The sequence below is a fragment of the Melospiza melodia genome, chromosome Z (assembly GCF_035770615.1).
Source record: "Melospiza melodia melodia isolate bMelMel2 chromosome Z, bMelMel2.pri, whole genome shotgun sequence".
NCBI lineage: Eukaryota > Metazoa > Chordata > Aves > Passeriformes > Passerellidae > Melospiza > Melospiza melodia.
This window is the reverse complement of record NC_086226.1, coordinates 10,099,972-10,121,259: the sequence shown is the minus strand read 5'-3', so window position 1 is coordinate 10,121,259 and position 21,288 is coordinate 10,099,972. Positions and strand designations below refer to the sequence as shown.

Here is a 21,288-nt window from a genome sequence, read left to right as displayed (position 1 = left end):
CTTCTACCCGCAGGGTTAACCTTCAATTTGGGAAAGAAAAATTCAGTCTGGTATGCATGCTTTGGGAGGCTGCTGTAGGGAGTTCAGCTGGAGGTTAAGAGGACGGAGGCAGCAATGACTGTGTTATGGTTCAGTGGTCTGTGTCCTTCAGAGGTCACAGATGAACCCTTTGTGCCTCAAGAACCTCTGCATTGATCTGAGAGCATGAATGGGAACTAAATTAAGACTGCAGAGACTGAGCCTCCATCTATGGAAATCCTGCTGTTGGCTGTGAATGAAGCCTTGTCCTGGTTTTGGAGATGCATTCCCTAGAGGAGGTGATGAACAGTCAGCTTCATGTGTGTTCTTGTCTGTCGGGGCTACATGAAGGAAAGCTGAGCTCTGTTGATGTCTTCACACCAGCCCTTCATGGAGAAGGAGTGAAGTGTATGCAGTGTTGAAGGGAAATGCAGGTATTGCCTCCAGGTAGATATTAGTGGTAGAAATGTAAACTGTTACCTGAAAGTCCTGTGGTTTTTCACCTACTGGATGAGTGGGAAGTGAAAGAGCATTGGTGCTGATGAGTAAGTGAACGGTGTTACGGGATCTGCCTGTCATTGTCTAGGGTAAATTTTGGGAGGAAACTTCTGAAGTGGCCTCTAGAAAGTAAATTGAAGCTGCCCCTCTTCGAGAATGGTGGAAAAAAGTGTTTATTTAACAGGCAAAGTACTCACAAACATGAAGAAATGAACAGCATTAAACAATGGGGCCTCTCCCTGTTCTGCAGAGATGGCAGACTCAGAGAGAGGGCTTGTCATGGGCTGTAGCTCAGCTCGCTCAGTCTCTCATCCATCCCTGTGGCGCTGGAACGCAGCGTCCCAGCCCCGGTGTGAGCTCCTGGTGCCATTCTGGGTGTTCAGGCCTGAGCAGGGCTGATCGGTTCCAAAAAAAGGAGAAGCCACAATCCAGGGAACTTCTCTGCCTAAGCCAGCTAAAAACTGACTAAAGGCAAAGGAGAGCTCTGTCCCCCTGTCTGTCCGTGCTGCAGACAACGCAGTCCGTGAGCAGGAATGCAAGAGAGTGAGTGCAGTTTCTGCAGACAAATGATCCATTTCTTCCCTCTCCTTCCCTCTCAGAACCTGTCTCAGAAGTGCAGAACTTATTGCTGGGCTAAACAGGTGAATGGGGATATGGTGAATTCAGTATCATGAAGTGATATGATGTATCATGAAGTGGGGATATGGTGAATTCAGCATCATGAAGTCACCCCAGGACACTGCCAAAGCCAAGACAGAGAGGATCTTCTCTGAAAGTCCTTTCATAAGCTCTACTTGGAACACTTGCTTGGGAGCACTCATAGCAGGCTGTTAATTATTTCCAGTGCTCAGGTCATCAGATTAGAGATGATTAATGGATTTTGGGAATAGCGATGTGGAAATATGCCTTGTTATATCTGGTAGCAATAATAATAAAAATATTGTTTGTCTTAATTCAGACTTATGGGAAAATGGAAAACTATTTATCTATTTATCTATTTATTTATTTATTTATTTAAAATTTTAGCCTTTCCAGTAACACGGTGACATCCCATCAGTCCACCTTCCAAGTGTATTCATTTTGCAGTGTTGTAAGCTATTTGTTTTCTTGGTGCTTATCAGCATTTAATTTAAACAGTTTGTTGGGGACATTTGTTTATTTAATATAGTATCGCAGTATTGGAACATGGGATGTTTGTGGTTTGTTTGTAAGACTAGATGGATGACTCCTGCAGACAATGCAGTCCAAATTTAACATGTTATTTACATTTTCTTGTTTTATGAATAAGTATTGCAGAGATCTTTCCCACAGGAAGTTCTTAAGAAGAGTGGAAGCATTTAAAAATAATTACAGATCTACTTTTGTACCTATTTTAATATAAGTGTTTTTTTCAGAAAGATCTGGAGTGTACAGTAAATTTCTATAGAGTGTTCAAAACATTACATGGAAGGCCAGTCCCTCAGGAAGCCTTGCAGTTGAGACATTTGGGGTTTTCACTATAAAGTAACAGGTAAATAGGGGTTTGTTTCAAAGTCATACAGTAGTAGGTGACATTAGCAAGGGCCTTTAAAAACTGTGTGACTTATTAAGGTGCCTAAATGTAAATTTGAAGTCCTAACTCTGTTACTTATATCCTTATGCCTGTAGTTGTGACTAGTCTTCTATGTGAAAATTTTGTTTGTGTGTGTGTGTGTGTGTGTGTGTGTGTGTGTGAGAGAGAGAGAGAGAGAGAGAGAGAGAGAGAGAGAGATAGAACTGTGCTATTTTCAAACTTGGAAAAGGGATGTTTCTTGGAATCTGCATACTTAAAATTAGATTTCCTCTGTGGTTACACGATTGTAGAGTAAATCCAGAAAAGCATCTCTGACTAATTATGTTACTGCAGATTTTTACTTCTATAAATTATGTCAGAAATGAATTCTGAGTACTCTGAAAATTCATAATGGTGCTTCCCAGCATCAGCTCTGAACTCTTCAGCAAGTGGAAGAGATCCAAAGGATGATTAGGCATGTTGATGTACAGAGGAGGCTGAATAATTGCAGAACTAGATGGGTACCATTCTTCAAGAAACTCTTTAAATACAGTTCTTTCATCATTGAACAAGCTTGCAATAACTTGGTTCCTTAAACATTCTTTTTTTTCTGCTATCAAACTGAATAGTCTTTAAGGGCTTAGAGGTAGATTAGTTTTAATGATCTGACAGCTAAAGAAGTCTGCTTTGATATAGTCTGGGACACTAGATCATGTGAGAATTAGGTGATTTTTACTCCTGTCTGAAGTAAGTTGTTTCATTCTGGTTTAAATGAATGCAAAAAGGCAAGCCTGTCTTACTTCAATACTCAAAATTATGTTGAGAATAAGGATATTGGCAAGATTTAGAATATCACTTAGAAATTGCAAAGCTTCTTCATTTTCCCACCTGACCTGGACTTGGAGAGGAGGCTGCTGGAGATAGTTTGTGTATAAAGAGGGTGAGGACGAAAGAGAATAATTTGATTTTGCTAAAGGGCTTCTGTATCAGTATCAGAAAGTGTTTTAGATTTGATCCTCTCGTTAATAATGGATGGCCAGATGGATACATCCTCCTCTGCTGTCTCTTTTTAATTCCTCTCAATGATGGTGGAAAATGCAGCCCAGTGGTTTGAGCCCAGCTGTCTCTCCAGTTTAAAAGCCCACTGTGTCTGTCTCTGAATCTCCTCTTGCAACACAGCAGTGTTGGTATGTTGAAAAGTGCACTTGGGAGGTTTCCTTACCAAACCAAGCAGGTCAAACAACCTTGTTATTTAATACACAAAACTGTGAAGCTGTATCATTGCGGTCCTGGCTCAGCATTTTATTGCCATCTGCAACCCAACTGGCTTTGGTTATCCCTGCTTTCAGAGCAGGGCTGCCTGCATGACTGTTCACCATCCCAAAATACATCATATTTGCTGTCCCCAGAGGACACCAGCCTCTTAAACACAGGCAAGACCGCAAGGACGTGCAGTGAGGGAAGGGCTTGTGCTGCCTGAGCTGGGGTGGGAACGGGAGCTTTTGGTCAACACCAGGGTTCAGTGCTTCATTGTTAACTGCTGACAGACAGCAGGTGTGTTCTTCAGCTTTCATCTGTTCATTTAATTTTTAGTACTATCATTGAAATCTCACCATGTTCCTGGTCCAGTGGGAAATACTTTCTAGGATATCATGATCCCCGATTTCAGGTATAATTTCATTTGATATGTTTTGGAAATGTGTCTCTTTTTATGAGCTTGCTTATGTTGTATGGAAATAAGGGGAAGGAGGAAGTGGACGGCTTCAGAGCTCCAGAAGGGATAAGCCAAGAGGCACTGGTTGGTTTTGTGGGAACAGAGGCAGCTCCTCTTGAGCAGTGCTGCTGACAAGGACATACCCTATGGCCTTTGAGGTAACCCTGGTGGTGGAAGCTGCTGTGGACTTCACACTGTCCCTGGGCTGAGAGTGATCCAGTCCTGCAGTGCACTCAGACAATCTGGAGCAAGGGTAGAAGGAATGAGGAGAGCCTTGCTCTCTTCCCGTGATGCCAGTAGTGGGGGCACATATTGTCCTTGTGAAATTTTCCAGTGGCCCTGAGCCTACAGGGAAGCTTCAGATGACCATGCCTACTTTCTTGTAGCTCTATTTCCTCTTTACAAAAATGGGCACAATCTCATTTCCTTAAGGAAAGATTTTGCTAATTGCCAGTGTTATGGGTACTGTGAGAGCACCTGGAAATAAATAACTCCTCTAGAGAGCTATTTGGTGGCATGGTTTTCAAAACAAATCCAAGCATATGGTTAGGTTTTTACCCAGCTGTTGTGCCCCCCTTTAGAGTGTAAGGTTTCCTGCAAGAATTTCGCATTTCCATGCTTGGCTGTTTCAGTGCCCTCTTGGTGAACTGTTCTTTGTTCTCAGGGCTTGCTAGGGCTGATACTGTAAATGTCCTGGCAATTACTAGGTTTGATTTAGTAAGTCTAGATGTTTGCACAGGCCTTTTGATCTTTAATATAGTGGACATAAATACTTGAAAATCAAAGCAGTTAAGAAAGCATTGCAGGGAACCTGTCTGCAAGAATTGATACAGTTTCACCACTGCTTTTATTTAGCTATGCTATATTCGATTTTTTTCTGTGCCCAGTTTGCCTGGTTAACTGGTTTAAAGCAGATTTCATCTGATCATATTCAGATACCTCTATTTTACTTGGCCACACATTTTTTAGGCAATGGAGCAGAAAGTGCACTTGAAAGATGTCAAGCATCTAGTCTGAAAATAAAGACCTACAAGAGACCAGATAACTATTTTCTCCTTAGAGGGCCTGTTCTTCTCCTTTGGCCAGAAATTGAGCCCATGGCGACAATCTCAGATGAGGATTCAGCTGATGTTAAAGAACAAAAATCCTGGTTTTAATATTCCTGTATTCCTGTTGTTTACTTGTGGGGAGGTCAAACCTGAGGCTGTGGTTTGACTGTACAGAAAATCCAGCTTTAGGGCTCCTACAGCTGTACTAAAAGCATTGAGGCCATGAAATATAAAATGCTGACTGCTATAAAACTTCCTGTCAATTCAAATTTGTTCAAAATCTCTCAAAGCCTCCCACAGTAAGATTTAAATTTTTATTGCCAGGTCAAATATCAGAAGTCTTCCTATGGCTAGCATAAAGCTGACCTGTAAATGTGCACTCTGGCTAATTCAGCAGAAACATAACTGTGTGCCTGGATCTGATTTGTACCACTGGGTAATCCAGAATAGAACTGATTTGCTGCTGTCCTGAAGGATTTCAGACCTCAGACCATGACAGAAAAACTATCTTTAAATAACAGTGTGTCTTTTAGTGAAAACCCTGATTCAGTTCCAAAGTGGTTTTCTTCCTATTGATGCTTTTTTCCCCCCTATTAGTTTCTAACTAATAAGTAGAAGCTACACTTGAATAGAAATTAGTACATTAATGTCTTTTGCTGGTAGTGGATTTATTTCTCTGGTGCTGAAGTGCCCAGATGACTTTAGGAAAACAAGTACAATGCCTTCATCTATATATATAAAAAGATTTACGGTATATGTCAAACATAACCTTTAACGCAATTATAAAGTCATCTCACTCAGGGGATGAAAACAATTTTTGGAATAACTGAATGTATGTTTTTCTGGAAGTTTTGGTCAGGCTGGAAATGCCAAAGGGGTTATCCTGGAGTATTGGGTCTTAGCCATTTGCACAAATCACCTTTCAAAAATCAGTAATGGGACATTTTAATGACCCTCTACATTTCTGTTTCCCCCTATGAGACAGTGATTATAGGAGCTCTTTACATCATTCCTTCGAGGACAACATAGGAAGAAAAAGCTCAATTTGTCAGAAAAGAAAAAAGCTTATTGTTTATGCACTGAATATCCACATATGCTTTTTGACAGTTCCAGCCTCAACGTATTTAAACAAAATATTTTTATTTTTCCATAAGCAGTCATTTAAGACAGCTTTTGTGCTGCCTTAAGAAAGCCTCAAAGAAGGAGCCTCTCTTCACCTACATAACGTATGTTTAGCTTAGTATTTTGAACAAAAAGGCTGGAAATGAAGGAAGAAAGTGTATTACTTCCTGAGCCATAACTAAAAACTTTCACTGAGGAATGGAGAAGGAGATAGCCAGTTTATTTACGTGGGTGGTATTTCAGCCTTTGAGAGCACATCTTACGTGGACGTGCGGGGTGAAACAAGGGCAGGTAAGAGCTGATTTTTCTGGCTGTAAATACTCCAGGGAAGAAGGTGAGAAGAGCTGATAAACACTAAGAAGAGCAGAGGGCTGTAGAAGCTGCATGTCTGTGGGTATAAACTGATTATGAATACATTTAAGCCAAAATACAGGCCATTTCCAACTATGCAAAGTGTTGGGGCAGCTTTCCAGCAAAATATCAGAGATGTAAGTGTTCTTTACTTCTATTTGAAATTCAATGAGTTTTATTGATTAGAGTGTGAAAAAGTTGCTGTGATAGCTGGGGTCGGGATTTGATGATGATGCTCAGGAGGATCTTTGTGGCTGGTGGCACAAGGAAGGGGACCAGGCAGCTCTGCTCACCAGGTGCTGGTGTGGCACACCCTTGGGAAGAGGCATGCACCCAGGCTGCAGCCATGCAAAGTGGCTGGTTGTTTTGTGGTTGGATGGAAAGGTGTGGGACTTGGCTGTTGGCACTGCTGTGTGAGAGGGGACCATGCTTCTATCAAGGTTTTTGCAGCATCTTTTTGATCCTTTGAGAACATCTGGCCCAAAAGCTTTTCTTCTTGCAAAGAAGAGCACCTGTCTTGTGCTGTGGGTTGGCTCTGGCTTCAGTCCATGGGCTGCCATAGCAGTGGAGTGTAAGCCTGAGCCCTAAAACCAGTACTTAGCATGGTGAGAGTCTTTTAAAGATTGAATCCCATGAAAGGCTGATCCCCTTTGTGGGTCCTCCTCAAACTGAGTGGTCTTACTGTCTCTGCACCATCATTTGAATGGCATCAATCCTTCTATTTGAACAGGATTAATATTGTTTCCATATCATACTCAGTATATTAATTGACATTTCCCACCCCAGTTCTTTCCCAGCTGAGATGTTCTGTGCTTGCAAATATCCTCTCTGCAAAATCTTAGTTCATTTTATCCTTGAAACTGCTAATGAAAAATCTCAACAGACCACACTACTGAGATGTAGGTAAGGTGGGAGATTTAATTACCAGAGAGTGTTAATCAGTAGCCCTCAGAGGGATTCAGAGCAACCAGGACAGAATCTCTTTGGTGGAAAGTTGTCCCCAGGAACAGGGACTCCTTTTCACAAGACAGGGGACTTTGGGCCCAGGGGGCTGCCTGTTCCTAGTTCTGCCTTGTTTTATTCCAGAGAATTCCAGTGTGGGCATAAAATTAGAGTATTTTGTATATAGGTCTGTACTCGATGCAAGGCAGGTGGGGTGGTCTGGCAGATCTGTCACCTACAGCAAGTAAGCAAGGTGGTGGTGACTCCATGAAATTTTCTCACATGGGTCTTGAGTCTATTTTGTGGAAGTCAAGAGTAAAAATAAATTTCTTCTTAGCATTGAGGTTTCCATTTTTATCAGGCAGGTCTATTTTTTCCCTTGACGAACAGCTTACCACCTTTCTATTTTTTGCTTCTATGGCAATGGACACCTGAGCCGCTCTTCTCACCAGCACAGAGGCTTTCAGCTCAGTGCTGTGTTGTCTGTTACATCTGGAAGGAGTATTTCCTATTTATGCTTGTCTGGAGTAATTTTTCCAAAGCCAGAAGGTTTTGTTTGAGAATATCAAATCCCTTGAAAGTACTGTATAATTATCTACATGATTAATTTAAGTGTCTGCCGTGGCTCTGCCATGAGCTCAGGGGCATAGACAGGCAACCCGCAGCGTATCGATGCCCGCAGCTTTTCCTTTGGGGAGAAGGAATGGGGTTTTGAAGGCTGCCTGCCTCCGGCGGCATGGAGGGGCCTGTTCTCCTCTATCTCTGGAGGGATGTGTGTGCATGGAGGGGGAGAGCCCTCCAGCAGTGCTGCTGAATGAATGATGGATGAGTTTTGCGTGGAATGCAGATGCCTTTGAACACCCCAGACTGCAGGATTGAAGCTGAAGTCAACATCAGTGCCCTTTGCCAATGCAGAGAGGAGATTTGGAGACTTGACCTACAACTCTGAGCTGCTTTCAAGGAGCCCCAAGATCTCCAGGGACCCTGGCTGTGCTTTTGATCTGGGGATAGTTGGCAAAAAACAGTCCGTAACATGTCTACCCAGTGTCAAAACTGATAAACAGCTGAGAACAAAGCCTCTTAAGTTTTTAGGCAAAAGGGGCCTCAAAGAATGATCTGGTCCAATCTTCTCTAGAGCTTGAATGGTTTTCAACCCTGTATGGTCAGTGAGAGCTGTACCTTTGGCAAAGGGTGTCATTGTCACAAGGGTGTCATTGTCATAACTCATGGGATGATATCCATTAAATGACCTCTTCCTGGACTTTCACTAGGACAGAAAATGATGTTGAAGGAAGTAAAAGAGGGGTTGAAATGAAGAGATCTAATGTCTCCCACAATCCAAGAGATATTGGCTCCAATCATTGTTCATGGCAGATCTCTGACCTTCTGCAGAGACCATGAGTGTTGGAGACTTCAGCACCTGAGATGGTGCTCCCCAGGGTCTTGATTTTCTTCATCCTTCTGAGTGTTACCTAACCACTACCCTAAATCTACCTGGACATGATTCACATACATTACTCCATCATGGACAAGAGGAGCAGACTGCTTTTCTCCTCATGGTTACCGTGGGGCATTGTGAAGTACATGAGGACCTTTAACTTGTGCTTTCACACCCTACCTGCAATACTTTTTTGCTTTTTAGCAGACCCTAATTTTTTTCAGTATTTCCTAGTAATTCACACTTCCAAGACTGGCAAATCATGTCAGAACTCTGTTCCAACGGGGCAGTTTTGCTGCTGAGACCTTCCCATCCCTGTGTGAGGCTACAGAAATACTTAATATGCCATGTTACCTTTGTCCCCATTGACTCAGCCTGGGACAATGACCCCTTTCTTCCTCCAACAGCAGGAAATTGACAAGAATGATTCCCTATAAACCCTGGAAAATGTTCAAAGCCAAGGTGGGTGGGGCTCTGTGGTGGAAGGTGTGCCTACCCATGGCATGGGGGGCTTGGGACCACATTCCTTCCTAACCCAGTCCATTCTGTGATTCTGTGAAAATGCTGCATCTCTTGACAAAGATTTGCCACATAGCCAATCCTTTCTAAGTGAGGTATTCCTTTTGTAGTACTCTGCATTTGTCCTTGATGAAGTTTACCCTAATTTTTAGATTATGTTTTTCTGATTTCTGCCAAGATATTTTAGATGCTAATCCTGTTCTCCAGTGTGTCTGCAGACACACCCAGCTTCGTGTAATCTGCAGATTTAATATGTGTACTCGCTTTCATTGTCCAGGTCACTAATGAATGTGCTGAGCAGACCCACACTTATATAGATCCAGCAGAGCTCCACTTTCAGTGTCCTTCTGTTTCACAGAATGTCATTAATAACTACTCCCTGGGTATGGATTTGTAGAAGTCTCATTTAACCATATTTCCCTAGTATATTTATGAGAAAGTTGAGACAGTGACAAAAGCTATAATAAAGACCAGATAAATGATATTCAACAACGTCTCCATTATGAAAAGAAATTAATTTGATTTCACATGATTTTATTCTTGCCTCCTATGTTTGCTGCTGCTTATATTTTTGTTCTCTTCCACATACATGCAAACTATTTCTCTGTTTGATTTGGAGCTTTAAGGATGATTGAGGCTAGATTGACTGATGTCACATTTTTCTGCTGCTTCTCTTTTGACCCTTGAAGACAGCCACTGCATTTGCTGTTGTCCTTAATTCTGGCCCTTTACGTGTTTGAGTTCTCACAAGTGACCAACCCCCTTACTGTTTGAGTATTCACAAGTGACCAGCCATCTGAGATGGTTTTAGCTGGTTTTGTAGGAAATTTAAATGGTGTTTTTTCCCACTCTGCTGGACTGGAAATACCTGAATTGAACTAATGTCCTACTCTGTTACAGGCAGAGGAGAGGATAGTATGCCTCTGTACTGATATTGTGTCACACTGTGTACTAATCCCCTGTGCATAGTTGGTAATTTTAACAAGGACTAAAGAAAACTCAAACCAGTGTTGCCTCTTTTGGTGTCATTTTTCAATAACTTTCTCTCTGAGCAACATTTTTAAGGATTGCCTTCTTGGTATTAATATGCATATAAAGGGTAACTTTTTTTTTAATCTTCTGCAAGTTTCATTTCATTTTTTTAGCCTGATGTTTCTATTATTTTTGCCTATGTGTTCACACTATTTTTTTAAACTTGGGCTCAGTAACCTTTTAGTGTTCTTTCTTCTTGTCTTTGAGGAAAATAAAAAGCTCGTGATGCTGCCAAGTCTTCTGATCCTTCTTCATTGAGATGCTATTGTGCTTGTGCCTTTTAAGCACAAAATATTGTTTCTTCGAGAAACTACAGCTCACCTTGATTTCTTTTTCCTTTCAACTCTTCTCCATGAATTCTCTCCTAGCAGGTTTTTTTTTAATGTACTGAAACCAGGAATTTCTGTTTTGCTGTTCCAAATCCCTTGGTTTTACAGGCATTCTTACATGAGTTTATTTTCACCTTCTTACCCCCAACACATCTCTCTTTGGAGGCACTTCCCTGCTAATTCCTTGACCCCGTCCATTATGTGAGAATGTTGCTCTGAAGGCACCAGGACTTTCTATTTCTTACTATTTTCCATTCCTAGTAGAATCTTATGTTTCTACTTTCCCATTACCATTGAGTCAGCTGTTATCAGGTTCTTGGTTTAGGGTTTGTTGTGCCTTCTCCTGTGTTTGTTTTGTGCTTTCTGCCTTTATTATTAACCAGATAATTTAGCAGTTCTTACTCCTCCTGCGTTCTGGACCTCAGAGCAAATATACACATCATCCTCAGTATGCCAAGACATTCTGCCTCTACTTTTTCTTTGTTGGTCCACATATAAGCTATGCATTTTTAGATCAATATTACAGATCTAGGTCTTACTACAGTAAGTTCCAGTTATGTCAATTAAATCATTGCTTTTGTCTTAAATATGACATCTTAAACAAGACTTAAGTTCTGTGGTAAAACCTCCACATATTCACCAGTGTTGCATTAGGTATCTAAAATGTTCAGAGGATTTAACCTTGTCTCCTGATCAGTCTGTGTTTAAAACCTCTTGTTTTAGACATGTGCCTGAGCAGTTTCTCTCTTTATTCTTCCCCTTTTCTTCCCTGTTTTGCCTGCCCTGAGCCTAACTCAGAAGTCCCTCTCACTAAGCAGGGGGCCAGTTCCTCCTTTCCCAGGCTGATGTCTATCCCTGTTGAGCCATTGGTGTAACTCCAGCCTCTTGGTGAAGATGCTGGTGTCCTCCTGTACAAGCATGACGTGGAACTGAGCTGCTGTTGTCCCTGCCTGAGCTTTCTTGGGGTCACTCCTGTCCATCTAAGTATTGCCCCACAGCCAAGGAGGTGGCAGAACTTTGGATACAGCTTCTGGGCAGCAGCATTTTGCAAGAGCCTTCCTCTACCCTCATTCTTTTGGGCTTATAAGCTCTTCCTACAGCTTTTCTACCCAACACAAGCCTTTCATGCACATCTGCAAGAACAGACCTACTGGCTGCTAGCTTGAAGCTGCTGCTTTCTTCAGTTTTCCTGGTGCACAGCGCACTGAGCATCATCCACTGCTTTAGAAAATAAAGCCCTGGAAGAATCTGGTCAACCAGACTTCAGTCATGTCAGGGGTTTTTCTTGTTTCATAGATCCTAATGATCCTGGCAAAAAACCCTGTCTGCTCTGTTGCCTGCTAACCCCCGGCTCCCACTGACTCCTGGCTGTCTGTCTGCCTCCCTCTCCAAACTGCAGGAAACTGGGGAATTCACTTGCCCTACTCTTTTCCCAGGAAACCGGACAGTCACTTCTTTAGATGGTTTACCCACAAGGTGGCTGTGAGCCACTGCTGCCACGAAGGCAGGGACCCCATTGGCGTCTTCACCGTTCGCGTTTGCTGCTGCCCATCCCTCAGCAGCTTGGTGGGGAGCTAAGGCTGGGAAGAGACCGGTTTAAGCCTTTCCCAGCCCAAAATCACTGGCATGGACGGCAGCGCTGTCAGCTTCAGTCGCTGGTGAGGCCGGTGCCCCTCCAGCGGCCCTTGGCAGGAGCGTCTCCCCCGCTCCGGTCAGAGCCCCGGAGCTGCGGCAAGAGCATCCCCTGGGCTCTGCAGCCCGCATTTCAGCGCCAAGGTCAGGAGCTAATGGTGACCTTTTATTCCCTTGCTGCGGAGAGCAGCTGGTGCCCTCAAGTGGTAAATCGCAGGAGGAGAGCGGCCAGGCCGTGCGAGCCGGCCCTGGGCCGCCGGGCCGGGGCTGCGGGGCGCCTTCAGCGGCTCGGACACTTCTAACCACGCTGCTTTATCCTTGCAGGACGAGACGCCGTGGTGATCGTGGCGGGAAGGACGCTTTGTTCCCGACGGAGCGCGGACACCGGCGGCAGGCAGGCCTGGACAGCCAGAGACGCTCGCAAACTTGGCCCACCAGCCTGTTCAAAGGGCCGGTGCAGCGCCTGGACACCACACATCCTTCCTTGACTGTGTTTTTGGTCAGCTGGAACCCCCCAGAAATCTCCGTGAGACTAGATGGGGCTTGCTTTGGGCCTGCAGCCCCACTCCGGCATGTCCCCAGGGGCTGCGGGGCGCCGCGGCGGGCGACAAGGGAGCCGAGTGGGGCCGGGGCTGAGGTCGTGAGGGGATGCCCAGGGAGGGACAGCGATGCCCATCACACAGGACAACGCGGGGGTCTTCCTCTCCCTCCTGTGCCAGTGGCTGCAGAACAGCCGGCGGGAGGGGGCCGAGGGAGCCGAGCAACAGCTCTGCCGCTCGGCCGTCCAGAAGCTGAGCGAGTACATCCAGCTCAACTTCTCCGTGGACGAGAGCAACCTGCAGCCAGGGAGCTGTGGGACTTTGGATACGGAGATCTGCACCATGTACCTGGCCCAAGAGATGCGGAAAAATGAAGTCCTGGGCTTGAGCTTTGGGAATATCCCTGCTCTGGGGGACTATGGGGAGAAGCGTCGGGGAGGAAAGAAGAGGAAGGCGCATAAGGGGCCTGTGCTCGACGTTGGGTGCATCTGGGTGACAGACTTGAAGAAGAACAGCCCGGCCGGGAAGTGCGGGAGAGTGCGCCTGAAAGACGAGATCCTTTCTCTGAACGGGCAGCTGATGGTCGGTGTGGATGTCACTGGAGCAAGGTAAGGGTGACAGAGCAGCAGCAGCTGCCTCTGGTGCCACATGGTGCAGGGCACAGTTGGTACTGACAGAAGTCCAGGAGAAGAGATTTTGACCTTTGCTTTCCAGCCCCTGAGAGAGCCCTGGGTTCGTTCTTAAAATTTTGCAGAAAATAACTAACAAAATCAAATTGATAATTAGCCTACATGTGCTACTCACAATTCTGGAAAATTTTTTGGGGTCACTGGGTCAAAAGATTGTAAGCCATAATCACCAGAGGGGCTGCACTAAAGCAGGAGCCCTCCTGGGTTTGTATAAAACTGTTTTCTTAAGCAAAAATGAACACAGATGCAGCAGCACTGGAAGATATTTTTACAGGTGCTCATATTTTTTGTTGAATTATTTCAGTTGAGGGAAGCGTTTTTGACAGCTAAATGTTGTCTGAGACTTTCTCAAAGCAAGACATTTTTGTGTTTTCCAGTTTGGAACAACTTCATTTTAATAAATTCCCTTTGATTCTAATGCATTGGCTCTCTTCTAATGTCTCCTGACCCAGAAAACTGGAAGTCTTTAAGAGTTCAAATCAAAAATTAGGATTCTTGCAATGCTACAGATTATTCTTGTGGCGTTTTTTTTTTTTTTTTTTTTTAATTCAGCTATTCTGTGCTGTAAAATCAGTTATTGTCCCAGTTTTGCTCTTTGTGGGCTGGTAGACTTTCTCACATTGCCCTTTGCAAAGGCAAAACCCTTTCTCTGGTGTAGATGAGGATGTAAACGTTCATTCATACCTGAGGTTACAATGTACCTGAGGGAATGAAATCCTCCCCCTCTTGCCAAAAGGGAATTTATTTTGGGGGTGGACACTTGGGGAAACCCAGCAGGCAGGATCACTTCACTTGAATGTGTCAGGAGTTTGGGCTAACCATCACTCCCAATTCTGACACGTGGCAGAATAAAAGCAGTGACTCCTCAATCTGTGGGTGCTGGTCAGCTCAACCTTCTACGGTTTTACAGGTATGACAACAACCCTCTGTAATTCCTAGCTTGTGATTCAAAAAGTGTGTACATATTGGTACTGTGGCAGTATCAATCAGTGGCACCTCCAAATTTGAGAGGGTTTATGGCAAAAGGCAGTTAGTTTGCTGTTTCCCCTTTGTTAGATGTCACTGTTTCCAAATACAAGGGAATTGCTTGCAGTGGGCAGCAATAATGTTATCTTATTAATAATGCAAAATGAGAGACAATAGCCAACGAAGTTGGAAATATTTGGATATCTGTCCTTTTTGGCCTGTCTCTGAAGGCTTAATTTAGGGTTTGTACCTTTTGGAAAGCTCTGTTATTAAACCAGCAACCTGTGACTGCAGCTAATGGGAACCAAGTGCTCCATTTTCCTTACTTTTTTTGGCCATTACAAAGGCAGGGTTTTGGTAGTGTGGAGCTACTGTTGTTCTTAAAATCCTGTTTTAGAATATTCAACATCCAATTTAGGCCAAAATTTAGGACATTTCCTGCTTTATTTTCAGCATCCAAAGCATCCTTGCCTAACTTGCTGTTTTCTGCTATTTGACAAGGGTGATAGTGATGGATGACAGTTTGAGACCTTGAGGGTGCTCCCAGTTTGGAGAGCTGGCTTTTTTCCTATCAGGGAGCTGGCTGGCAGCTCCTGCCCCATGTTCCCACACTGTGCGTCTGGAATGCTTCAGGATGCTTTGAGAGTCTTTCAGGAGCTTTCCCCCCTGGGGTGCTCAGAAGGGACATAATTCTGTCTAGCTTTACAAGAGGCTGAAAGACAACATCAGTTTGCCTTCTGGAAAGACTGCTTCCAAATGGAAACTTTCCTAGGGAATTCCATATTCCTGCTGCTATGGTAGAAGTAGCAGAGCCCTTTTCCCCTTGTTTTTTCAAGGTGGTGTTGGGGCAGGACAGTGCGCTAAATAGTAGTTCTGACTCAGTTTCTGACTGCCAAATTATTCCCTGGCTGAGTGAGAAGCACTTCCAGGTGGATACAAGGGGCTCTGACTTGTGGTGTGATTTACTTTGTGGAGCCTGCACATGGTCAGTGAAAGTACAATACTGCCTGAGCTCCTCCAGCACCAAGTTGGACTGGGCAAGCAAAATCACTTCTTGTTGTTTATTCCACGCTTGCCAAGCGTGCCAGGGCAGCCCCATCTTGCCTGATGAAGGAGTTTTTTGTGCTGATACTGTGGGGAATCTTCTGATTTATTCCCTTAACAGTGGAGGATTTGGCATGGGGGTCTCACAGCTCTGCCATTTCCCACCTCTGCAGCACGGTTTGCAGAAGTGTTCTCACAGACCCTGGGCTTCATGTAACCTCAGCTCTAGCTCCAGCCTGCCATCCAAACCCTCCCCTTTCCAAGGGGATAAACTAATACGCCAGAAAACAAGAGAGAAGAGGTGAGGGCACACAGTCCCTTCTGCTGGCTGTCCTGTGGATGTGGTCAGCCTCTAGAGGATGCAGGGGCAGATGGTGGGAGCTGGAACAGATTGGACAGCCCTGGACAGACAGGGCTGTTTTGGCACCTGCCTGGTGTGCCTACACATCCTCCCATCTCAGAGTGATGATGGGGTCAGGCACAGTAAGAGCAGGACAACACTTCCTGGAGGAGCCAGCTGTGAGTACCACTCATCTGTCTCTCCTTGCTAGGAAAGCTGAATATGACTTCTCTAAAGAAAAGTTATTTATTTAAATTCCACCTGATTTCCATGTAAACAGCAGAGACGGGTTGATTATTGCTGAACTTGTTTCTTTTATTATTTTTTCTTTTCATTTAGAGAAACATTATGCAGTAATAAAATCATCAAAGCTCTTTGCTTAACAGGGTATTATTACATTAGAGAGGAATAATGTAGGTGGTGTCATTTTTGGTGATGTTAGTGTTTGAGGGAAAATTATTGCTCTCTTTAGAGTTAGCAAATTGTGTGTCTATCAAACACAATTGCAGGGAAATGAGCTGTATTGGAATACTGAACAAAGGTTAGTCAAAACTCTGCCTATTTATTTATCTTCTGTCTATACAACTGTATCTCCAAAATATGTGGGTTATGTTCCCCCAGACAACAACTTCCTATGTATTTTGGATCTAGTCTACTCATTTTGGGCTATTACTCACTTATTGAACGAAGGCTGTTAGTGTTTCTACAGATGACAGATGAATCCTTCATTTCTTGAACATAACTGAATGGAGCTTCATTGAGCAAGTCCTTGGAGCACTGCAAAAAAAATTATTTTTCCATGAATATAATTCAGTTTGAAATATTTGATTATGAATTTCATCAAGCATAGCTGCAGCGCTTGGACACAGCTACCATATACATTTAATCTTTAAAATCAGTGTTAAATAGATTTTCAAATGCATGCTTGTAAAAAGCAGAGTAAGATACATTACCAGTGTTGACAGTGTGGTAGAAACATGAGTTGTTATTACTATAATTTTGTCACTGAGAAAACCCAACCACTCCTTCAAGATATCATCTTTCTCATTGCCAAAAATTACCAAACATTGCAGTATGTGGGAATACAGTCAGAGAAGTGGCTGGCTTCTTTTTAACCCACAAACTGGAATTACTTCCAAAAAAACGAAGACAGAAATATTTTGACAGCCATACCTTTGCACAGTGCTTTCTTAGTCTCTCCTCTTCAGTCAGTGTCCAGGGGGAGTTGCTAAGGCTCCTCCTCAGAGTAGATATGGCATGCCAAATTTCAGGGAATTCAGTTTATTTTCGGAGGTGCTGAGAAATACCTTCAGGAATCAGGTCTGCAGTGGGGAGGGAGCTTCAAGTGCCACTACTGAAGGCAAATCTTTTACTTTACCTGAAGCTGAGGGTTTTCAGTAGAGCCAGGGTCTTTCCCGAATGCTTGGTGCTGCTGCACATCCTATGTTCATGCCTCCAGGATAGCTGGAACTATGAAGATAAAGTCCTGATCCTCCTCACACGTCAGTGCCACTAGTAGGTGTGTGATGTATGAACATTCTAAGCGCAGTCCTGCCTCTCTGTAAGTGCTGGCAGCTGATTACAGAGGACAATTCAAAATGTCCAACAAAATTGCAGGTCTCAAAATGTGCGTAGCACTCTGTGCTGCCTGCTGTGGCGGTCATTAAAAGTCCTGGGCTATGCTGGGTGAAATCTTGATGTTCTTTGTCAAAACAAGGGTTCTTGCTGGTGCTGGAAACAAATCCTGCAGTTCTTGGCTGCAATTAGAGAAAGATTCTGCCCTGAACAGGGGTCTTCATGAGGGCAGTCTTCTTTGTTCCTGTGCTCTGAGCCCTGCAGACAAGGAGCAGACCTGTACCTGCAGAGCAGTGCATGTGCTGTGGGGCTGGGAGCAGTGAAATATTTTCTGTGTCTGAGAAGAGCTGCTCAAAAATCTGAGTGTGATTTGAAAACTGTTTTGTCTGAAGACAAATGCTTTTCAAGGCACTTTTTTGTTGAGATCCCCTTTCCTCAGAAGTTTGAATGGGATTATTTTTAAAAAATAAACTGCTTTGCTCCTGCAATAGAAATATTTTCTTGCTGGGAGAAACATCCTTCCCCTCCAAATGTGGTCCCTCTTTGATATTCAAGTGCTCCAGTTTTGCATTTTCCATGGGGCACTGCTTCCTGCCATGCTGTGTCGAGGTGCTGTCACTGCCCCAGGAGGCTGGCTGTCCTTGCCATGACTACTTGGTCCCTGTCCTGGCAGCTGCAGTTGTCTCTGGAGCATCTGCAAGATTTTGTTGCACTCTGTTACTTGTCAGTGTGTTCAAAATGCATCCATGTGCCCCTGCTGATGTGTGGGGATGGGATACTGTGGGAACCCCCTCAGCACATCAGCTGCAGCCCTCCAGGACACGTTTTGGGTAACAAATCCATTCCTTAGCTGGGTTGGATGTTGGGGTGTATGAATGCCTGTGTTATGGTGGAAGGGGGTAGTTCAGGTCTCTCTGCCTGTGATGGGATTGTGTTTCATTGGAATTTTTGGGGATTTATCTTCCCGGCAGTGCAATCTCCTTTATACATCCTTTTTGTAACAGAAAAATCACCCCAAGAAAACCACCACTGGTCATCACAGAAAGCTTTATCTAACAGCACCCCCACCTCCCAGGCACATCAGGTTGCATGGATTGATTGCTCTGCTTTACTGTGTTTCCTCACCTCCTTCCTAAAGCAAAAGTGCTGCCAACACAAAGTGCTGCTCAGTATAAGCAGCTGCTTTTCCTGGTGTTAGTAGGGCCTTCTCTTGGTTATGTCCACAAGAAAATATTTTTGTTTTAATAGGAAAAATAATGGAAATTCATCCTGTCCCTTTGCCCTTGGCCAAGGGGCAAACATTTCTGTGTGAATTCCTTGTTAAAATATTAACAGCACTGACTACACAGCGAAAAATAAATACAGTGGTCCTGGAGACTGCAGCCTCCAAATGCAGTCTCAGGGAATAGAGTTCTCATAACTGACCTAAAAAATACCCCCAACCTGTTGTGGAATTGAATTAGTTTCTTTTTTCATATCATATTACCGATCTTCATAGTGTTAAGTGATGGATCAGGGCACAGAGGTTGAAACCTTGGCCTTGTTATCATGGACAAGGATGAGAAGCCTGTGCTGATGTGCCCTCCAAGCTGCCTGGTGGAAAATAAGCAGCACATAGGGATTTTGGCTGAGTTTTTTCTCATCCTGTTGAACTGCTGTGAGCTGGGATACAGTAAATGTGTGCTGAACCTGCACAAAATGAGAGAAAGCCTGTGGGTGTCTAACATTTGCAAGGCACAGCCTAAGTCTCACTGTGCTCCTGAAGTCTGGAGCATGCAGTCCCCTCTGAAGCATGGCTGCTGTATTTTACACTGATAGTGGATATAAATCCCCTGCTTGATAGTGGATATAAATTCCTCCCTCTCCCCTCCCTTTAAATATAGCAGGACTAAGAGACTAAGAAAGAGATGTTTTTCTTCCTTTCTTTTATGTTTCCTGGAAGGTATGAGCAGACTTAGCTGCACGTGTTGAGAAATAAATTGCTCTGAAGAAATGAGCTTTATTCCAAATCCTCTCTTAAGAGCCAAAGTCTTAAATAGAAGGTCACTAATCCCCAGACTCAGCAGAGATCATTTAGCTGGTTTGTCCTCTTTGCTTTATTAATCTGAGTGTGTGTTCACTCGGTTTCCCCTCCTCACCCTCCAGTTCCTGCCGTCCCCCTCAATTTCCCCAGGCCAGGATATTCTGTGGAGGCACAACTCATTCCCTTGTAGGAGTGGCCATTAGCAACATCCCATTATCACAACTGCCTCCTTAACAGACTTTCTGAACCCCTCATCTGCCTCAAATTTGAATCTTGCTTAGCTTCTTGCTCAGACAAGTTTTATCTAAACCCCATTAAAAATGGTGGAAAGACTTCCACTGATTTAAATAGCTCACATCCTCTATGTATTTGCATGTTTGTCCAAAAATTTCGGGATCGATATGCCCATCACTGCCTCCTACATAGTGTCGGCACTGAACAACAGAGCTGGCCTCTCTCTAGAAATCGTGATTCCCCAGGAGCATACATGTGTAACTAGACAACATCCTCAGGTTATCTGCCAAAATTGCTCCCAGCCCTGCCTCTGCATGCTTGCTTTTCAGAAACATTGCATCAGGCTTGAAAAGACTTGGACGGTGGTTGGTGGTGTTGCCTTAGGAGGTGTAAAAACTTCAGAGGTTATAGAGAGGGTTTTTTCTGTGCTTTGTTTTTGTTTTAATGAGGGGTGAAAGTTCTGATTAGAAATCTGTACTTTGCTGCCCAATGTACGGCTGTGCCTCTCCATTTAATTTGCTGTTCTGACCACGCTGTAAGTACAAGAGAACAAGCCCAGTGTTTGGGAGGGAGCTTTGCCCTCTCTGCTCTTCCCTCCCTGCTCATCCTCTGTGGGAACAGCCTGTTTTGGTGAGTCAGCCTTGTGCCTTGTCATTTACCTTGATACCAAAGTGCCAGCAGGATCCCTTTTACATCCTGAGTGGGCTTTTCAGCCTGACACACAGCAAGCATCTCATGCTCTCAGGTCATCTGGAAGTACAGTCAGGGCGCAGCAGAACGTAGCTAATTGGCAAACTGCTGGAATGTGCAAAATACGAGTTGCTTTTTTCCACTGCTCAGCCAAGTAACAGGTGAGGCCTTCAGCCACAGCATCAGTTATTTTCACAGCCTCTCCAGCAGTGTGTTTGCTAGCACAGAACAGTGCTTTAGCCATCAATAATTAAAAATACAGATGTTCAAAGACACAAGCAGGGAACATGCCGTGCCCATTATTCCTACTCTTTCTGTAATGCTTATGCCCAAACACACCAGTTTGCCATGTGCAGTCATTCACAGCATCTTCTAAACTGTAAATGTGACTTTCTCTTCATATTCTGGGAGTCCAGAATTTTGCACAAAGCAGGCTGTGGGCTGAAGATTGGTTTTCTTGAGACAGAAGCTCTGAGCTGCTGCAAAAGTAGGAGGTGACTGGAGCCAGGCTACTGAGTGGCAGTGAGAATCCTGTGAGGTTGTTCTTTTCCACCTGTACTGACTGATGTGCCATGAGCCCTGCAAAGGCACAGCCTCTCCAGTCCTCATTCAAATAGTTTTTCTTACAGCATGGTCTAAGTGAGCAGCATTCTCATTCTTAGATGTCTTTTGCAGCTGCTCTGCAAAGCAGGACATGATCATACCTGCTTGGCAACCTCTGGGTGTGACTGTTGCTGTCCTGAAAGATGGACTAGAACTGAACTGTGACCCTCCAGAGCTAAAAGCATTAACAGCGATGGCAGCTTAAAACCCACTTATCCCCTGTCACTGGAAATCTGGCCTGGACTGGAAAGGACAGGAGCAGGGAGGGTTGAAAAATGGTGAACATCTTTCAGAGACAGTTCCACGGTCAGAGGCTCAACATCAGCCTCAGAGAGATGGTTTGTCAACATGAACCTGCCATCTATGGACATAAGTGAGAGGATAAGTATAATAAACAGAGGTGAGATCAG

General features: G+C 44.1%; 1 protein-coding gene across 3 annotated transcripts in view; it reads left to right on the top strand.

Moving 5' to 3' along the window:
* The window catches only part of PDZD2 (PDZ domain containing 2), a 201,584-nt gene that overhangs the window by 51,408 nt on the left and 128,888 nt on the right, over positions 1–21,288 (top strand). For all 3 annotated transcript variants that reach the window (XM_063180983.1, XM_063180981.1, XM_063180979.1), the window contains exon 3: positions 12,500–13,322. In XM_063180983.1, coding sequence (XP_063037053.1) covers positions 12,844–13,322 — 479 coding nt within the window. In that variant the 5' untranslated portion in view covers positions 12,500–12,843. The remainder of the gene's footprint in view (positions 1–12,499; positions 13,323–21,288) is intronic.